Genomic DNA, 17,038 nt, shown 5'->3' on the forward strand with positions numbered 1-17,038 from the left:
GTGAATAATTGTTATCATGACTAATCACGACTGTCACAATTGTAAAGGTAGAAGTTTTGTAACAAAAAAAGGGGAGTGGTTAATCTACAGTCCAGAAACAGAGGACCCTAGGACCATCAAGATAGAAATGCACAAGTAGAATGCAGGACCTAATCCAGAGAGGCAGCAGCACCAGAGATGGAGGCAGAGATGGGGGCATGGAGAGGGGAAGTGGCTGAGAACTCTAGATTCATAAATTAAGAAGAGAGGGACTAAGAGCTCTGGTGGCCAGGAGCAGACTTGCAGAATGTGCCTTTGGAGATGTAAATTATTATATATGCCTGAGTGGTTTTTTTGTTTGTTTGTTTTTTTAAAAAAGCTAAAGTGGATAGAGAGAAATACTATTAACTGATGGCACATGGAGGGTATTATAATCATTGTAATGAAACAAGGTATATGATTTGTTGAATGTAAAACTGATGATATGCCCTGTAAACTTTCACTCAATCCACAATGAAAACCTTAAATAAAAAAAAATTTTTTTAAAGTGCTTATTAGCCAACCTAAAAGAACTCATGGTTGCCAAAACTAGAACAACTTGAGCAATAAGATAAATTATGAGCACACTGAATTACGTTGTTGTTGTTGTTGTTAAGTACCCTGGAGTAGATTCCGACTCATAGTGAACCTGCATAGGGTTTCCGAGGCTGTAAATCTTTACGGGAGCAGAAAGCCTCATCTTTCTCTCATGGAATAGCTGGTAGTTTCATACTGCTGACCTTGAGGTTGGCAGCCTGACTACACTACATTGAATTATATAGTCCACAGAATATCCTTGAGACCATACTCCCACAAATCGCTGAATAACTGGAAAAGACAGCTCCTCCTTACAAAGGAATAATTCCAGTTTATAAATGCAAGAGAGAAAGAAAAAAAAAAATGTATAAAGATAAATTCACCATTGGAAAACACCACACAGCTACACACAGTTACAGGCAAGATCTAAGGATGCAGCCTTAATTATTGGGTGAAAATTTGAAAAGAAACAGAATATGTGCCTAGTCTCAAAATATCTCCACTAAGTTATGTATTAATAACAATGGAAAAAAACAGGAACTTTACAATGGAGAAATCTGGTATATATCACTTAACCAAGTGATAAAGATTAATATTGTCAAAAATAAGGTACGTCAATATTATAAAGCCCCTGAAACGACACACCGAAAAACATATATAACATTTATGGTATTCCTGCCAAAATGCATAACCTCAAATCAAATCTAAGAAAACATTTGAGAATCCATAATTGAGAACCACTCTACCAAGTAACTGACCAGTATTCTTCTAAAGTGCCACAGTCTCACTTTGGTAGAATAAAAGGAGAAGTCAAAAACTATCACAGAAGAAAGACTAATATGACGTAACAAATCAATGTCATCTGGAAATACCAGAATGAATCGTGAAACTGAAGGTCATTTGCAGAAAAACTGATAAAATCCAAATAAAATCTATATAGTATCATACCAGTGTTAAATTTTTTTGTTTTGATCATTCTTACTATGGTTATACGGAATGTTAAAATTAAAGGATATTGGGTGAAGAATAGATGCCCTTTTGGGGGGATTTATACAGTGTACTTTATTGATGTTACATGACAAGGCTGGCGTTTCTAAGCCCCTCCCTTTCTCCAATGGGTCTGAATGGAAACTGTTGAAGATGGGAGCTTCTCAGTGTGTTGGAAAATCAACTTGGGGTAAGGATTCCTCAGCAGCTGAAGGCCTTTCCTCCTCTGGTGCTGTTGCTGAGGCTGGTGGTCCAGTGGGCTCTTATTCCTTGGAGGCCATGTGGACCCTAAGGTCCACCATTCTGTTGCTGTAACCAATTCATTGTCATACCAGGAAATGAGCTGGGCAAAGTGATCACTGAGGGCAACGCCAGCCCTAGAATCAAAGGTAGAAGAGTGGGTGTCAATATTAAAGTCACAGGAGACGACCTTGTCTTCTCTGTAGCCCAGGATGCTTTTTAGGGGTCCACCTGATGCCTGCTTCACCACCTTAATGTCATTATATTTGACAGCTTTCTCCAGATGGCAAGTCAGATCCACAACAGACACACTGGGAGTGGGGAGATGGAAGGCTATGCTGGTGAGTTTTCCATTCAGCTTAAGGATGACCTAGCCCACAGCCGTGGCAGCACCAGTAGATGATGTTCTGGGCAGCCTCATGGCTATCACGCCAGTTTCCAAAGGGGCCATCCACAGTCTTCTGGGTGGCAGCAATGAGTCATGAGTCCCTCCATGACGCCAAAGTTGTCATGGATGACACTGGCCAGGAAAGCGAAATGGTAGGTGATGCAGGAGGCACTGCTGACAATCTGGAGGGAGTTGTCATACTTCTCATGGCTTATGCCCATCACAAGCATGGGGCATCAGGAGAAAGGGCGAAGATGATTACCATTTTGGAACTACCCTTCAAGTGAGCTCCAGCCTTTTCCAAGATTGTGGAGACATCGGTGCACCAGCACCAGCATCACCCCACTTAATGTTGGCAGGCTCTCAGTCCGGGAAGATAGAAACGGGCTTCCCATTGATGACAAGCTTCCCATCCTCAGCCTTGACAGCATCACTGAACTTGCCATGGATGGAATCATACAGAAACACGTAGACCCTGTGTTGTGGTCATGATGGCGTCGTTAATGGCAACAACCTCCATTCTGCCAGAGTTAATAACAGGCCTGGTGACCAGGCACCCAATATGGTCAAATCTAGTGACTCCGACCTTCATCGTAATGTTTCAGGGACACAGGTGTCGGAGGAGAGCTAGATGTACTACTTTTACAACTAATTTAACAGATAAACCTAAAATCACATCAAAATTAAAAGTAAAAAAAAAGTCTTGGAGACAAAAATCTCTTGTGTGAACCCTCACAATGGAGAAACCTTTAATATGAACAGTATTTTTTTAGCATAATTATGTTTTTTAAAATTAAGAAATCTCAAAACTAATTCTGGGTCAAATTATAGGGTATCAGTGATCTGTTTTAAAATATTTCAGAAACAAAAAGGTATGCAATACAGATACAGATGACAAAATGTTGATAATTACTATGTCCTAACTTCTAGCAGAGAAGTACTGATACTGATGCTGTTAAGTGCCACTGAGTTGATTCTGACTCACAGTGACCCTGCATAGGGTTTCCAAGGAGCAGCTGGTAGGTTTAAACTGTAGACCGTGTGGTTCGTAATCCAGTGCTGATCCTACAGTCCCGCACCAGGAGTTCAAAGCACTGATAAGAGATTTTTATCAAGTGACTAAAACCCTCTGAACAGGTTTGTATGTGTGTGCATGTGTTTTCTCCTTTCTTTCCTTCTGGAGGGAGAATGGCAAACAGCTTTACTTTCAAAACTAAAAAATTTAATATAAAATAATTTTAGTCACTTATATTTTAAATAGTTAATATAGTCATACAGTTCAAGATTCAGAAAAATACATAAAAGGATTTAAAGTGAAAAGACAATGCTACATTCAGCCAATCTAGTCTCTCCTCAAGTGGAAGCTAATCTTATTCATCCAGAGAAACTTCATGCACTTGAACAATTAGGGATCGAGCCCCTCCCGCATTTTAAAGGCAACTGCCAGCCCACTCACCACAATCCTGTACCTTGTTTTGTTCACTTCAAAATGTGGAGTCTGTGTCATGAAATCTACTTAATCTTAATAATCCCCTTCCTTCGAGGTCACCCAACACCCAAGTGATACTTTCTCAGACCACAAAGGTTAACAGTGAACTCCTCCTGCTATAGATGAGAGGGCTTAAAAAGTCTCGTGGAAAAATTCCATTATCTTTTCATTCTACTTTCCCACCAACTTTTTGAAGCTTCCTCACAGCAACTGCTATTGTCTGAACTCAACTGGTTAATTACCTTGCAATCCAATAATCATTTTATAAATATGATCCGTCTCTCACCAAAAAGATGGCAAGCAATTTGTAGAAGGGATGTCACGTAATACAGTGCTTTGCACCAATAAACAGTAAATGTTGGTATCAAGCAAGGGATCAACACTGAATAACAAACAAATTAAAGGTTAATAAAATGATATAAGACATAATTTTTCATTTACTCTATTCTAGTTATTTGTTGTTGGTTTATTATCTCCAAGATTAAAGGTACTTCCAATTTAGAATATTTCAGTGTAATGTCTTACCACTGAATGAACAAGGCAGTCTATCTATGCAGTATTTTGGGGAGCTAAAACTTTACAGGACAGTATTATTTTAAGTTTTTGTTGAGTGCTATACATTTTAATGAAAGTGAAGTATTAGACAAAGAATCTACAGTTGTGTCCCCAGATCCATCCACATGACAATACATCTTCACAATGTCAGTCAGTGTTAAGACAGCTGATCAGCTCATGCACTTGGATCCACCATCTTCTGAGACTGACAATGTCCCTGAACATGGTAAAGACTCTGGGAAATTAAGACAATTATGAAATCATCAAGTCTGTAACAAAACTGAAACTGAATTTCGTGGCCCAATGTTCAACCAAGCAGAGGACAAGGGACAACAATACTAGTGAGGTATGCTCACTATGGAATGATCAAGCATTCAAGTTCAAAAGGGCAACATTTACTTAAGGACAAAGTCCAGAGGGGTTGGGAAGGAGGGTGGAAGGAAACAGGAACCACAGGAGGAAGTGGAGTAACTGTTGTTACATGAGGGGACTGCAATCATTGAAACAAAGAATGTGACTTGTTGGATGTAAAACTGCTCTCAATTCACAATAGAAAGTTTCAAAAAAAAAAAAAAAAGAGAAAATTATTAAATTAATATACAATACAGACTACTTTCCAAACTTATTTAACCAAAATACCCTTCTTTTTGTTTTTATTTTTAAACAAAACTCAACGTCTCCGGTAAGACAAATGTTCTAATGAACAATTAAAAAGAAGCAAAAAACTTCTAATTTGCTCAACTCTGTTCTCCTTTTAATTCTACAATCCCAGAAAACCATTTAATCCCATTAAATGAGCCTCAGTTTTCTTTCTGATGAACTATGTAAGAAAGCAACCTTAAAAGTGCCAGGCTGTTGTTGTTTAGAGCCCTCAAGTCAGTTTTGACTAATAGTGATCCTTCATAGGATTTTCCACAGTCCTGGTATAGCGCTGTGAGTTAATGCATTAGAGTGCAAAGTTGTTTGAACAACAAGGTCAGCGGTTCAAGCTCACCAACCACTCCTTGGAAACCCTATACAAGGTTATTATGGATCGGAACCAACTCAACGGCACTTAACAACAATAGGGTTTTCCTGGTGTGGTGCTGTGGGATAATAATGCACTGGACCACAAGGTCAGCGGTTCAAATTCACCAGTCACTCCTCGGAAACCCTACACAGGGTTGTTATGACTTGGAGACAACTCGACGACAAACAACATAGTGTTTCCAAGGAGCAGTTGGTGGATTTGAATTGCCGATCTCGTAGTCAGCTGTCCAGTGCTTATCTTCCAGTGCCACATGAGGATTCCTAAAGTGTCATATAAACAATATGTCATTAATTGAAGACATAATCATCATTGGTGTTAATAATATATTGTTTATATGATACAAGTGTGCAAAGGGTCCTATAAACAATGTATTATTTAACACCAACGATGGCTATATTTTCAATTATGAAAGCATACATTAAAGATTTCTTTACATTTCTTAATTCATTGCTCTATAAAACTGTGCATACTTAAAATTTTTTTATATTTTTCTAAATGAGAAGGCTAATGGTATACATTCCAGAATTGCTTTCAGATTTCTATTGACTTTTTGTTTGCGATGACTAAACAACTCCACTTTGCCCACAACAGTCTCAGTTTATGCCTCTCAATCCAGTGTAACTATTAATAATTCCTACTTTTAATCTCAAATATACCCTAAATGGACAATAAAGTTTATAGTAACCCTACTTTCATTCCAAAAACTACCAAACGAGACAAAAATTTAATCCAAAGCTACCCTAAGGTTTTATTTAAAAGGTTAACACTTTCCCTAATAAACAGTATGTATTAAATATTTAGCTAACATTAGTCAAAGTACACAATCCTTACTTAAGAAGCAATAGTACACATTTATGGAGAAATATATTCCAAACATTACTCTTACCTGGAAATGCATATCTCTCTAACTTGTTGAGGTGTCAGAGCAAAAATAAAAAACTTCTCTTGAAATCGCTGAATACTGCTTTGAACTGGGGGGGGGGGAATGAAAAGGTAATTATTTCGATAAAAATCCACAAATGTTAAGTATTTGCATTGACCAGGCACTTCTGATAAACAGCCAAATTCTAAAACTTTGATTACTGAATAATCATAAGAACAAAATTACTCCTAAGTGTTTTAATTTTGAGTATTTATTATCCTTAATTATAAAACTATACTTACAGTATAATCAAAATACAATAAAGTCCTTCAAATCACATTCGTCCTTGTCTACATAAAGTATCACCTACTGAAAAATTCAAAGAACTAAATTCTCCCCAGGAATATTCTATCTAAAGACCAGATATTTTTTTTTGGTTGTTTCTTCTATTTTGTGGTTTCATATGGCACCACAGATTAATGTGCGGGACTACAAGGATGGTTTGAGCCGCAAGGTTGGCAGTTCAAGCTCACCAGTCACTCCTTGGGAATCCTATACAGTGTCACTACCAGAATCGACTCGATGGTACGTAACAACAACAACATATACATACAATTAAAAATCCCTAGTGGCACCATGTGGTAAGCATTGGCCTTTTTACTGTAAGGCTGAGAGTTCAAGCTAATCGGCTGCTCTGAGGAAAAAGGATGAGGCTGTCTACCTCTATGAAGATTTAGTCTCAAAAATCCTAAACAAAGTTGCTAAGAGTCAGAATCGATTTGATGGCAGTGAGTTTCGTTTGGTGTATAGGGTCCCTATGACTGGGAAGCGACTCCACGGTATATAACAACAACAACTATTACACACAGTGTTCATATAAAAGAAAATCTGAAACCTTAAAACATTTAAGTTTTTAGATTTATTGTTGCTGTTGTTAAGTATCATTGAGTTGGTTCGGACTTACAACAACTCTGTATAGGGTTTCCAAGGAACACCTGGTGGGTTTGAACTGCTGACCCTGTGGTTCACAGGACAGTACTCATCCTATAGTGCCACATCAGGAATCCTTATTAAGACATACACAATAATTATTTGTATATAAAGACTGCCTGGTTAAAAAAATTAATCGACATTATTAAGAACTGCAATCTATTTGAATTCACAGAGAACAGAACAGTTCTAACTAAATGATGCCTTTTGTTGCTGTTATGTGTTACTGAGTTGGTACCAATTCATAGTGACCCTGTATAGGGTTTCCAAGAGCAGTTAGTGGGTTTGAACTGTCTGAATGGTACAGTACTTACCTACACCAGGGCCTTAACGATGTTCTGTTGTTGAGTACCGCAGAGTCGGTTCCAAAACATAGTGACCCTGCGCAGGGTTTCTGAGGCTGTAAATCTTTACGGGAGGAGAAAGCCTCATCTTTCTCCTGTGGAACATCTGGTAGTTTTGAACTGACAACCTTGAGGTTAGCAGCTTGATTCATAACCACTGTGCTACCAGAGCTCCTTGTTGTTGTTAAGTGCCATCGGGTTGATTCTGACCCATGGTGACCCTGTACAGGGTTTCCAAGGAGCAGCTGATGGGCTTGAACCACCAACCTTGCAGTTCAAATGACTGCAGTCTGACGCATTAGCCTATAGCGCCACACCAGGACTCCCAGAGCTCTTTAGTACCCATTTAAAAAAATGGTACTATATATATATATATATACGAAAGCTCATAGAGAAACCTCAAGGTTTCTACCTTCCAACAAGTACTGTACCACCACCCAAGAAGTGTCAGAACAGCTCTCAGGTATCCCTGCCCACTTTCTCTGCAAGCTTTAAGATGCCAATTGTGTATCCGATGTTAGAGGACTTCAGCCCATAAGTCACATCACAACAAAAAATTATTAACTCCCTGAGTAAAACACTCTTGCCTTTAAGAATAGGCAGTTAATTATAGCAATTATGCTTCTAGGAACCATGTCAAAGTTAATTAAACTGTCCCAGAAAATTTTTAAAAGAGGGAAGAGAAAAATGCTACTTCTGAGAAAAGTCTCCATAATGAAACAAAACCCTATGATATGACTAGCTGCAACTGTCAGAATAATAAAGGTAGAAGTTTTGTAACAAAATGGGGGAGTACTTAATATATGGAGTCCTCGTGTGGCACTGTGGGCTAATGCCGTCAGACAGCAAAGTCGCTTGAACTACAAGGTCAGTGGTTCAAGCTCACCAGCTGCTCCTTGAAAACCCTACACAGGGTCGCTATGGGTCAGAATCGACTCAATGGCATTTAACAACAACAACAACTAATACTACAGTTCAGTAAAAGAGGACCCCCTAGGACCATCAAGGGAGAAGAGCATGAGCAAAAGGTGGGACCCTAATCAGAGAAGCAGCGACACCAAAGATGGAGGCAGAGATGAGGACATGGAAAGATACAGCAGCTGAGGACTCTAGACTCATGGAAAGAGAAAGCCTGTGTGCTGGCAGCCAGGAGGCAGGCTTGCAGAATGTGCCCTTTGTTTAAATTATTATATATTCCTGAGTGTTTTTGTGTATATCTCTCCTCCCCACACTCCCACAAAAAAACAACAACAACAGAGGGAATAGAAGCAAATATTGTTGAATGAGGATGCATGGAGTTGAATGATGATGCATTGTAATCATTGCAATTAAATGATGAGTGTAAAACTGATGTTCTCCCACGTAAACTATCACTCAAATCACAATAAAAACTTAAAAAACAAAACCCTATGACATAAACACAAAAATGTAACTACTATAGTAAGTCTCTGCATTCCCTAAGTCCGACTCACTCCTAAACCTTTTCTTTACTGTGCAGGTGTCCCTTCCCACTATATTCAATGCAAGACAAAGTCAGTGCCAAAGTACTATGTGCAGTATGACTGATCCGAATGGGAAAGGGCAAGAGCTGACATCCACCTCAAACTATGCAACTGCTATTGACCCAAAGGTTACAGCCTTGAAAACCCTATGCGTCAGAGCTCTACACTGTAGCACATGGGGTCAGTGCAGAACCAACAGGAGTCAGAATCGACTCAATGGTAGTCAGTTAGGTATTCTGATTGAGATCAACCTTGCCATCTCATCTCCAACTACCATAATACGAGACACAATCTACGACGTCCCGGTGACGAGGCAAAACAAGCAGCACCAAGCCTGGGGTTCCTGAAAAAAGAGAAACCACATAACAGGAAAAGGAGCTCTGGTAGCGTAGTGGTTACGAATTGGGCTGCTAACCTCAGGGTCAGCAGTTTGAAACTACCAGCTGTTCTGCAGGAGAAATATGAGGCTTTCTGCTCCTGTAAAGATTTACAGGCTCGGAAACCCTGCACAGGGTCACTATGAGTCGGAACCAACTCCATGGCACATAACAACAACAACACATGAAGGGAGCTCCAGAATTACCCCTTTTCCACCTGGCAACAATTTCCATATGCATCAGCATAGCACTCCCACAGAGCTGAGAAGCCAGAGAAAAGAGTTCAGGTCAGTTGAAATGGCTGGAATCTGTATGTAAAGGTACCAGGTAAGGGAGTGTGCTATGGGAAGAGCACAACAGAAATCAGTCTGAAGGTCCACATCCAAGACCCTGGCTGAGGGCTGGCTTGCACAAGTACTTGGAGAGATTGCCCAAAGGCTAACAAAGAATGGCTGTTACGGCTGAGAACAAAGTAGAAATATTAGAGGATGGGCAGTGCTGGGAAACATTGGTGTTCCAGCCTGGTCAGACAGGGAAACCTCATGTTGTTAGCTAGCATGGCACGTGCTTATCACCTGGTGATCTGCTTCCACAAAGGTCAGAGTCCAAAGGTCAACCCATATAAGAACACCAATAAAACTGAGACCCATGACATTAAAAGGATTGAGAATACTTTGAACTTTCCACAGACATCCTTGTGATGGTGTGCCGTAGAGTCGGTTCCGACTCATAGCGACCTTGTATAGGGTTTCTGAGGCTGTAAATCTTTACAGGAGCAGAAAACCTTATTTTTCTCCTGTGGAACGACTGGTGGTTTCAAACTGCTGACTGAGCTTAGCAGCCTGGCTCGTAACCACTACGGTACCAGAGCTCCTTACAGACATCCCTAATAGTGTGTAAAACCAAGTCTATAAAAGTTCAAGGAAAGAGTTGGTAATTGAATTGTCAAATGGGGGGGGAAGAAGGGGGGGATGTGGGGAGTTGAGGGAAGAGACCATACAGACAACTCAGAAGAAAATAATCAAATCCATAATTTCTGTACTGTATACACTGTATACACTGTATACTGTGTACAACAAAACGTTTCTACACGTGCAAAGAAGAAAATATGATTCATAATAAAGATTAAAAGCAATCAATGGGAAACAATCCTGAGACAGCCCAGATGTTGGCCTTAGCAGACTTTATAGCAAGCACTATAAGCAATTAAAAAAAATGTGTTCAAAGAATTTAAGAGAAATATGGCTATAACTAGAGAACAAAGTATCAATAGAAAAACGGATAGTACACTAAACAAACACATTTTATACCGGAAAAGTCCAATGTTGTTGTTGTTGTTAAGTGCCTCTGAGTCAGTTCTGACTCACAGCAACCCTGTATAGGGTTTCTGAGGCACAGCTAATTGCGGGGAAGAGGGATTTACACACGAAACTCCAAACAGAATAAATACAAAGAAAACTGCCCAGTCACGTCATACTCAAAACTGCTGAAACACTGATAAAATCCTGTGAGCAACCAGAGCACAAGGAAACACAGACCTGGCAGTTAGCAACTCAGTGCTTACCCTACAACGCCACACCAGGACTCCACAGAAAGAATGGCAGGGTGTGATGGTCCGCATGCAGGTTTAGAAATTTGTTTCCCCCCTTAGTGTTCACAATTTGAGGTCAGAAAACTAATTATGCAGACTGTATGAAAAAGACCATGATTCAAGGATATGAGTCAAGCACATACAATTTCATTCAAATTGTCTTTTTCAACAATCCTTTATATGTAGAATCTATTTTCTAAAGATAGCCACAACAGCATCTCTCATTCACAAAGATGCAATTTAAGTTCTAATCTAGAGGAAAACGTGAACATTCTGCATTAACTGTTTTGTATTAGACTTCAGTCATGGTTACCCAACATCTTTTAAAATCTGCATATTTAAACATTTGGCATTAATGCCTAATTTTATAATATTAACACAATAATTTATTGCTTTTATTTACTCTATTAGACAGGAAAAAAACCTCATTTTTCAAATACTTACCTAAACTTGTGGGCTTGATGAGAACATCAAGGACATCATAAAAGGGCAGGGTTTTTAACTGCACATCAGGATGGACAGGAGGGATTGGGGGAGATGGCTGCTGCATCTCAAACGTAGGCTTAGTGTCTTGAAGCAGCACAGAACCCACAGGAGAGGACGGTGAGTGACGGCTAACTGAAGTGGAAGGCAGTGAACGGATTCCAGCCACAGCCAAGTCCGGTTCTATAGGGGATGAGCTACCATCCAAATTAAAAACTGATGTTTTTATTGTGGATAAATCAGAAAGTCCTTCAAGAGTCTGCGGGTAGCGGCGTCTGTACAGTTCTCTGATTTTATTCTGAACCGCAGGGCTGCAGCCACTCTTCAGTAAGTGCAATGCCTTCATCAGGAGGTCATGCTTGCGTCCACTTTTATTCCGTCCAGCAAAGCCTAGTAACACCTGTAGTTCAGAAACCCTAAAACTAGAAACCATATTCTAAAAGGAAAAAAAAAAAAAGAGAGAGGATATAAGCCAAGAGTTACCCTCAAGTATATAAAAGTCAGCATGTCACAGAATTGTAAATCAATAAACAGTTGGAATGGCAATGTTTTCTTAAGCCCCCTTGTATCTGTCACAATAAGATTAAAAATCTTAAATTGTATATGAAATACACTCTAAAATCTGATTTTCTCACCATTCTACCAACTGACCTGTGCCTGCATTTTAAGTCAAAAAAACTACCAATTCCCCCCAAATAACCTACATCCTTTTTGTAAGTTGTAGTGTTACATTTTGCTGTAGTCCTAGTTTTGGTACTCTACAGTCTATTGGTTTCTATTAACCACCTCATTTATCTGATTATGCTCAAGTGTAAACTCATGACTCATGTTTGCTTTATGACTATGAACTCTAAGAACAATGAAAATATTTCATCTTTCAAGGCTAAACTCCAATAAACAAAGTCATATTTGTTACAGAATTACCACTAATTTACCAAATAATCATAGTTTTTACAATACTACATGTATAACTTCCGATGCTGAGTAATAAATCTATAAAATCAAGGCAGAACTGTGATCCAAGATCCAATGAATTCTCAATCCAACTCAAACTTTAAGGAACAGGCAACTAATAAAAAAGTAAGGGTATCTTTAAATATTAAAGCTAAAAATCATGTACATATTAATTAGGAGTCAGACAAACTCTTAAAGTAACTGAAATTCCCAACTCAGTACCCAGATGAGATTAAATGAGTGTTCTAAATTCTTAAAAGTGCAAGATCTCCTCCAAGCCCCTCCACTGGTTTAGAAAGTCAAGCCAAGGTTACTAGCAGTTGTTTCCTATCTCATCTCTGTTTACTCAGTAAAACCTAGTGAATATTTATACGCACTTGCTGCCCATCAATCCACCTACTGGGTGATGTTCACGCAATTCAGAATTTGGAAGTAAGCCACACTCGGGTAAAACATACCAGTACTGCCTGCCACACAAGCACCATCTACTGAGAAAGAAGAGTATGGCCTGGACCTGACCCAATGCCTTTCAGATAAACCCACTGTAAGAAAACCAACCAAGGCAGCTAGAGGATTTTCCTTCCCTCCCTTTTAGTTCCTAAGTACTAAGCATTCCCCCTGGGAACCCAGCTCCATCAGCTCTCCACCTCAGCAAAGCACCTGCAGCAGGCTGCACTTTTACATTTTAACAGTATATAGTCTAGGAGCAACTGTTTGGTGGTGGTAGTGTGCTGGGGAGTAAGTTCCAACTCACAGCAACCTTGTATAAGGTTTCCAAGTTTGTAAATCATTACGAGATCAAAAACCTCCTATTTCTCCTGTAGAGCAATTGATAGATTTCAACTGATATGTAATCCACTATGCTACCAGAGCTCCTTAGAGCTCAATGGCTCTTAACGACAACAACAATCTATACAAGGAATGGCTTCCAAACATTCATGGAACTGAAAGATAATACACACTCTCCATGAACTTTTGAAGCTCTTTCATTAATTTTACTCCAATCACTATATGTCTATGTCTTGTTTCATCATACTGAACAAGCCAAAGAATATACAGAAGTCATCCTAGCCACCATTTTGTACTCTGTTTCAGCACTACCTTATAAATGTGAGCTACATTTCTAAATGTTCTACTGTTGTTGTTGTTGTTAGGTGCCATCAAGTTGGTACCATGTGATTGAGTCGGTATCGACTCAGCAATCTTATGCACCGTAGAATTAAACAATGCTCGATCCTGGGCCAGCCTCACAATTGTTACCACGCTTGAGTCCATCGATGCTGCCCCTTGGCCAATCCATCTCATTGGGGGGTCTTCCTCTTTTTCTCTGACCCTCCACCTTACCAAACATGATATCCTTCTCCAGTAAATGGTCCCTCCTGACAATATGTCCAAAGTATGAGAGACGAAGTTTGGCCATCTTGGCCTCCAAGGAACACTCTGGCTGCACTTCCAAAATGGATCTATTCGTTCTTTTAGCAGCCCATGGCACTTTCAATATTCTCCTCCAACATGCACACCAATGTTCATAGCAGCACTGTTTACAATAGCAAAAAGATGGCGCCAGCCAAAGTGCCCTTCAACTGAAGAATGGATAATCAAACTGTGGTACATACACACAATGGAATACTATGCTACCTTGAAAAATAACAAGGAAGCGGCAAGCCACCACATAACATGGATGAACCTTGAGGACATTATGTTGAGTGAAAATAGTCACAAAAGGAGAAATACTGTATAGGACCACTACTGTAAAAGACTAAGAAAAAGAATCCATACTAAAGGGGGGGGGGATTCTTTACTGATCACTGGGATATAGGGAGTGCGGTAAGGGGAGGGGAGGAGAAGGTGGAGCACAGGGCAGGGAATAAACATAGGATACTTTGGGTGCTGGGGAGCAGGGCAATATACAAGAAGGGAGAGGGGAATGGAATAACAAAGCAGATGGGAGAACAATTAGGCAAGTTTCCACAGGCTAAGTGGGACAGAGGTAAATAATGATGTATGTACAAACCTGGAACAACAGGGCTCTGGGATACAGAGATTGAGACATGGTTGGAATGGGGAAAAAGGGGGAATAATGTTAAGATGCTTGGCTATCTTTTGAATCTTGGTTTTCCTTGCATTATATTATAAAATAGACACTGGAGGGGGAGAGAAAGGAATAGCCAGAAATATCACCACAGAAAGCTTGTAAGCCCGTCTTCTGCCTTTAACTGATTGGAATACTTAAAATGGAGCTATAACATGCCCAGTGAAGGAGGCTTTCTGCAGAGGCTCTGCATTACATAAGACTATAGGTGGAAGCCTGAACCATATCCAGAATCTTCAGAGGTGGGAAATTTCCACTTGAAAGGATGAGCAGACCAGTACAGGAAAAATACAAAACAATATAGGCAGACCAACTGTTACTACAAGAACAAGCAAGTTGCTTGCCCAGGAGACATCCAGGCAAGTGGTCAGATCCCCTCAGACAAACCCCCTTCCAAAAGACTAAGACTCAATGGGAATACACGCTCTGACTGGTGACCACGTTCGTCACAGATAAGGGGAAGTGAGGGGAAAAACAGCAATGAAGCTGCAAGCTAAGCCCTACAACGTTCAATAGTCTCCTGTGAACCTGGGTGGAGACCTGCTTGGTCAGCAGTATGGTAAGACCTGAGGACTCTTGGGCCCAGAGTCAGTGACATAGCCACAGAGAACTAGAGTAGAGAGTGAAACATGTAGCTGATAAGAGAGGGCATATGCACAAAAACACCCACACTTGCAGATAATACCCACTTGACCTGGCTTCAATGACTAGATGGTCAGAGCTCAACTAGAAGAAGAGGAAAAAAAGAGTAATCTGATACAATTTGATGAACTTGACATACACCTATGGATGCAGTAGTTCAAAAAAAGGAAGAAATCCTTACAGCAAGAATCATTCCCACCCACCTCCATATACAGAGTAGACAGGGATGGGCAACTTGTACATTGGCTACCCAAAATGGGGGTGGGGGGGAGTGGGGCTACAAAGGCAAGAAGTGACTGGCTCACAAGCTTTCAAGAGGGAATCTAGATCCAGAGGGCATGGAGGAAGGTAGACTCTCCACTGAGTAGTTATCCAATCTGTCTAGGAGGGGCTGATGAAAGGAAATGCGGACAGGTCTCTTGTGATACAATAGTGAATAATTGTTATCAGGACTGATTGTGAGGGTTGGAAATGTAAAGGTAGACGTTTTGTAGCAAGGAGGGGAGTAATTAACTTTTTAGTCTAGGAGTGGAGGTCCCTGGGACCATCAAGGGAGAAGAGCAGAGAGCAGGACCCTAACCCAGAGAAGCAGTGATGCCTGAGATGGAGCAGCTGGGGACTTTAGACACTGCGAGGGAGAGGGGCTGTTTGCTGAAGACTGGGGAGGTGTGGGGGGCAGGCTTGCAGGGTATACCCTTTGGTTGACTGATGATACATGGAGGGGATTATAACCATGGCAATGAGATGATACAGGGTAGGATGAATGTAAAACTAATGTTCTCCCATGTAAACTATCACATAATTCACAATAAAACATTTAAAAAATATATAAATCAAACTCTAATAGAAATGAATAAACAACTCTACAAGTATTATTGTTGTTGTTACGTGCCTTAGAGTCGGTTCCGACTTACAGCAACCCTGTACAGGGTTTCTGAGGCTGTAAATCTCTACGGAAACAGAAAGCCTGATCTTTCTCCCATGGAACAGCTGGTAGTTTTGAACTGCTGATCATGAGATTAGCAGCCTGATTCGTAACCACTACACTACCAGAGTTTAAAGGGCTATTTATAGCAATAAATCCAAAATTAACACCTTAACCAAACATCTCCAACAATTACAAAAAAAAAAAAAAAAAAGCATCAACATAAACTTACTACAACCAGAAGAAAAGACATAACAAAAGAGCAGAAATAAATGAAATAGAAAATTTTTAAAAAAGAGAATCAACAAAACAAGAAGTTGGTTCTTTGAAGGGGAGATTAATAAAATTGGCATTATCACTGGAAAATCTAACAAAAGATGCAAACAAGAAACCCAGTAAGAAATTATACTGATGATGATATGACAGAACCAATGGAAATTTAAAGGATAAGAATAGGAAACTACATAGAACTGTACTCCAACAAATTTGAAAATCTGTAAGAGATGGACAAATTTCTAGAAAAACAAGACCTACCTCAATTAACTTAGGCTGAAGCAGAAAACTTGAATAAACTTATAACATGAGAATAAATGAATCAAGTCATTAAAAACTGAAAACTAAAAAACTCCAGGTTCAAATGGCTTTGTGGTGAAATCTACCAATCATTCAGAAAAGAGCTGATACCAATTCTACTCGATGTATTTCAAAGTACAGAAAAATATGGTAAACTCCCTAATTAATTTTATGAAGCAAGCATAATTCTGATACCAAAACCAGCCAAAGACATAACTAAGCAAGAAAATTATAGCCCAACCAATATCCCTCATGAGAACTCCTGGTGTGGTGCTGTAGGATAAGCACTGGATTGTGAACCACCACCAGTTCAGCAGTTCAAATCCACCATCTGCTCCTCGGAAACACAATAAAGGGTTGCTATGAGTTGGAACCGACTAGACAGCACTTAACAACAGCATCCCTCATGAAAATGCAAAGATTCTCAACAAATCCTAGCCAATAGAATTCAGGAACATA

The 17,038-nt window shown here is 39.8% G+C and overlaps 1 protein-coding gene across 2 annotated transcripts in view; it reads right to left on the reverse strand.

Annotated features, from left to right (window-relative positions):
• Nucleotides 1-17,038, reverse strand: part of PIAS2 (protein inhibitor of activated STAT, 2) — a 110,309-nt gene that overhangs the window by 54,966 nt on the left and 38,305 nt on the right. Inside the window, exons 1-2 of one of the 2 annotated variants that reach the window (XM_006835108.1) lie at nt 11,355-11,826; nt 6,131-6,215 (exon numbers count right to left, since the gene is read on the reverse strand). In XM_006835108.1, the coding sequence (XP_006835171.1) occupies nt 6,131-6,215; nt 11,355-11,826 (557 nt within the window). Of the gene's footprint in view, nt 1-6,130; nt 6,216-11,354; nt 11,830-17,038 lie in introns of those variants that run through there. The other variant, XM_006835109.1, reaches the window with a different exon arrangement.

The sequence above is a fragment of the Chrysochloris asiatica genome, unplaced genomic scaffold (genome assembly GCF_000296735.1).
Source record: "Chrysochloris asiatica unplaced genomic scaffold, ChrAsi1.0 scaffold00015, whole genome shotgun sequence".
NCBI classification, from domain to species: Eukaryota; Metazoa; Chordata; class Mammalia; order Afrosoricida; family Chrysochloridae; genus Chrysochloris; species Chrysochloris asiatica.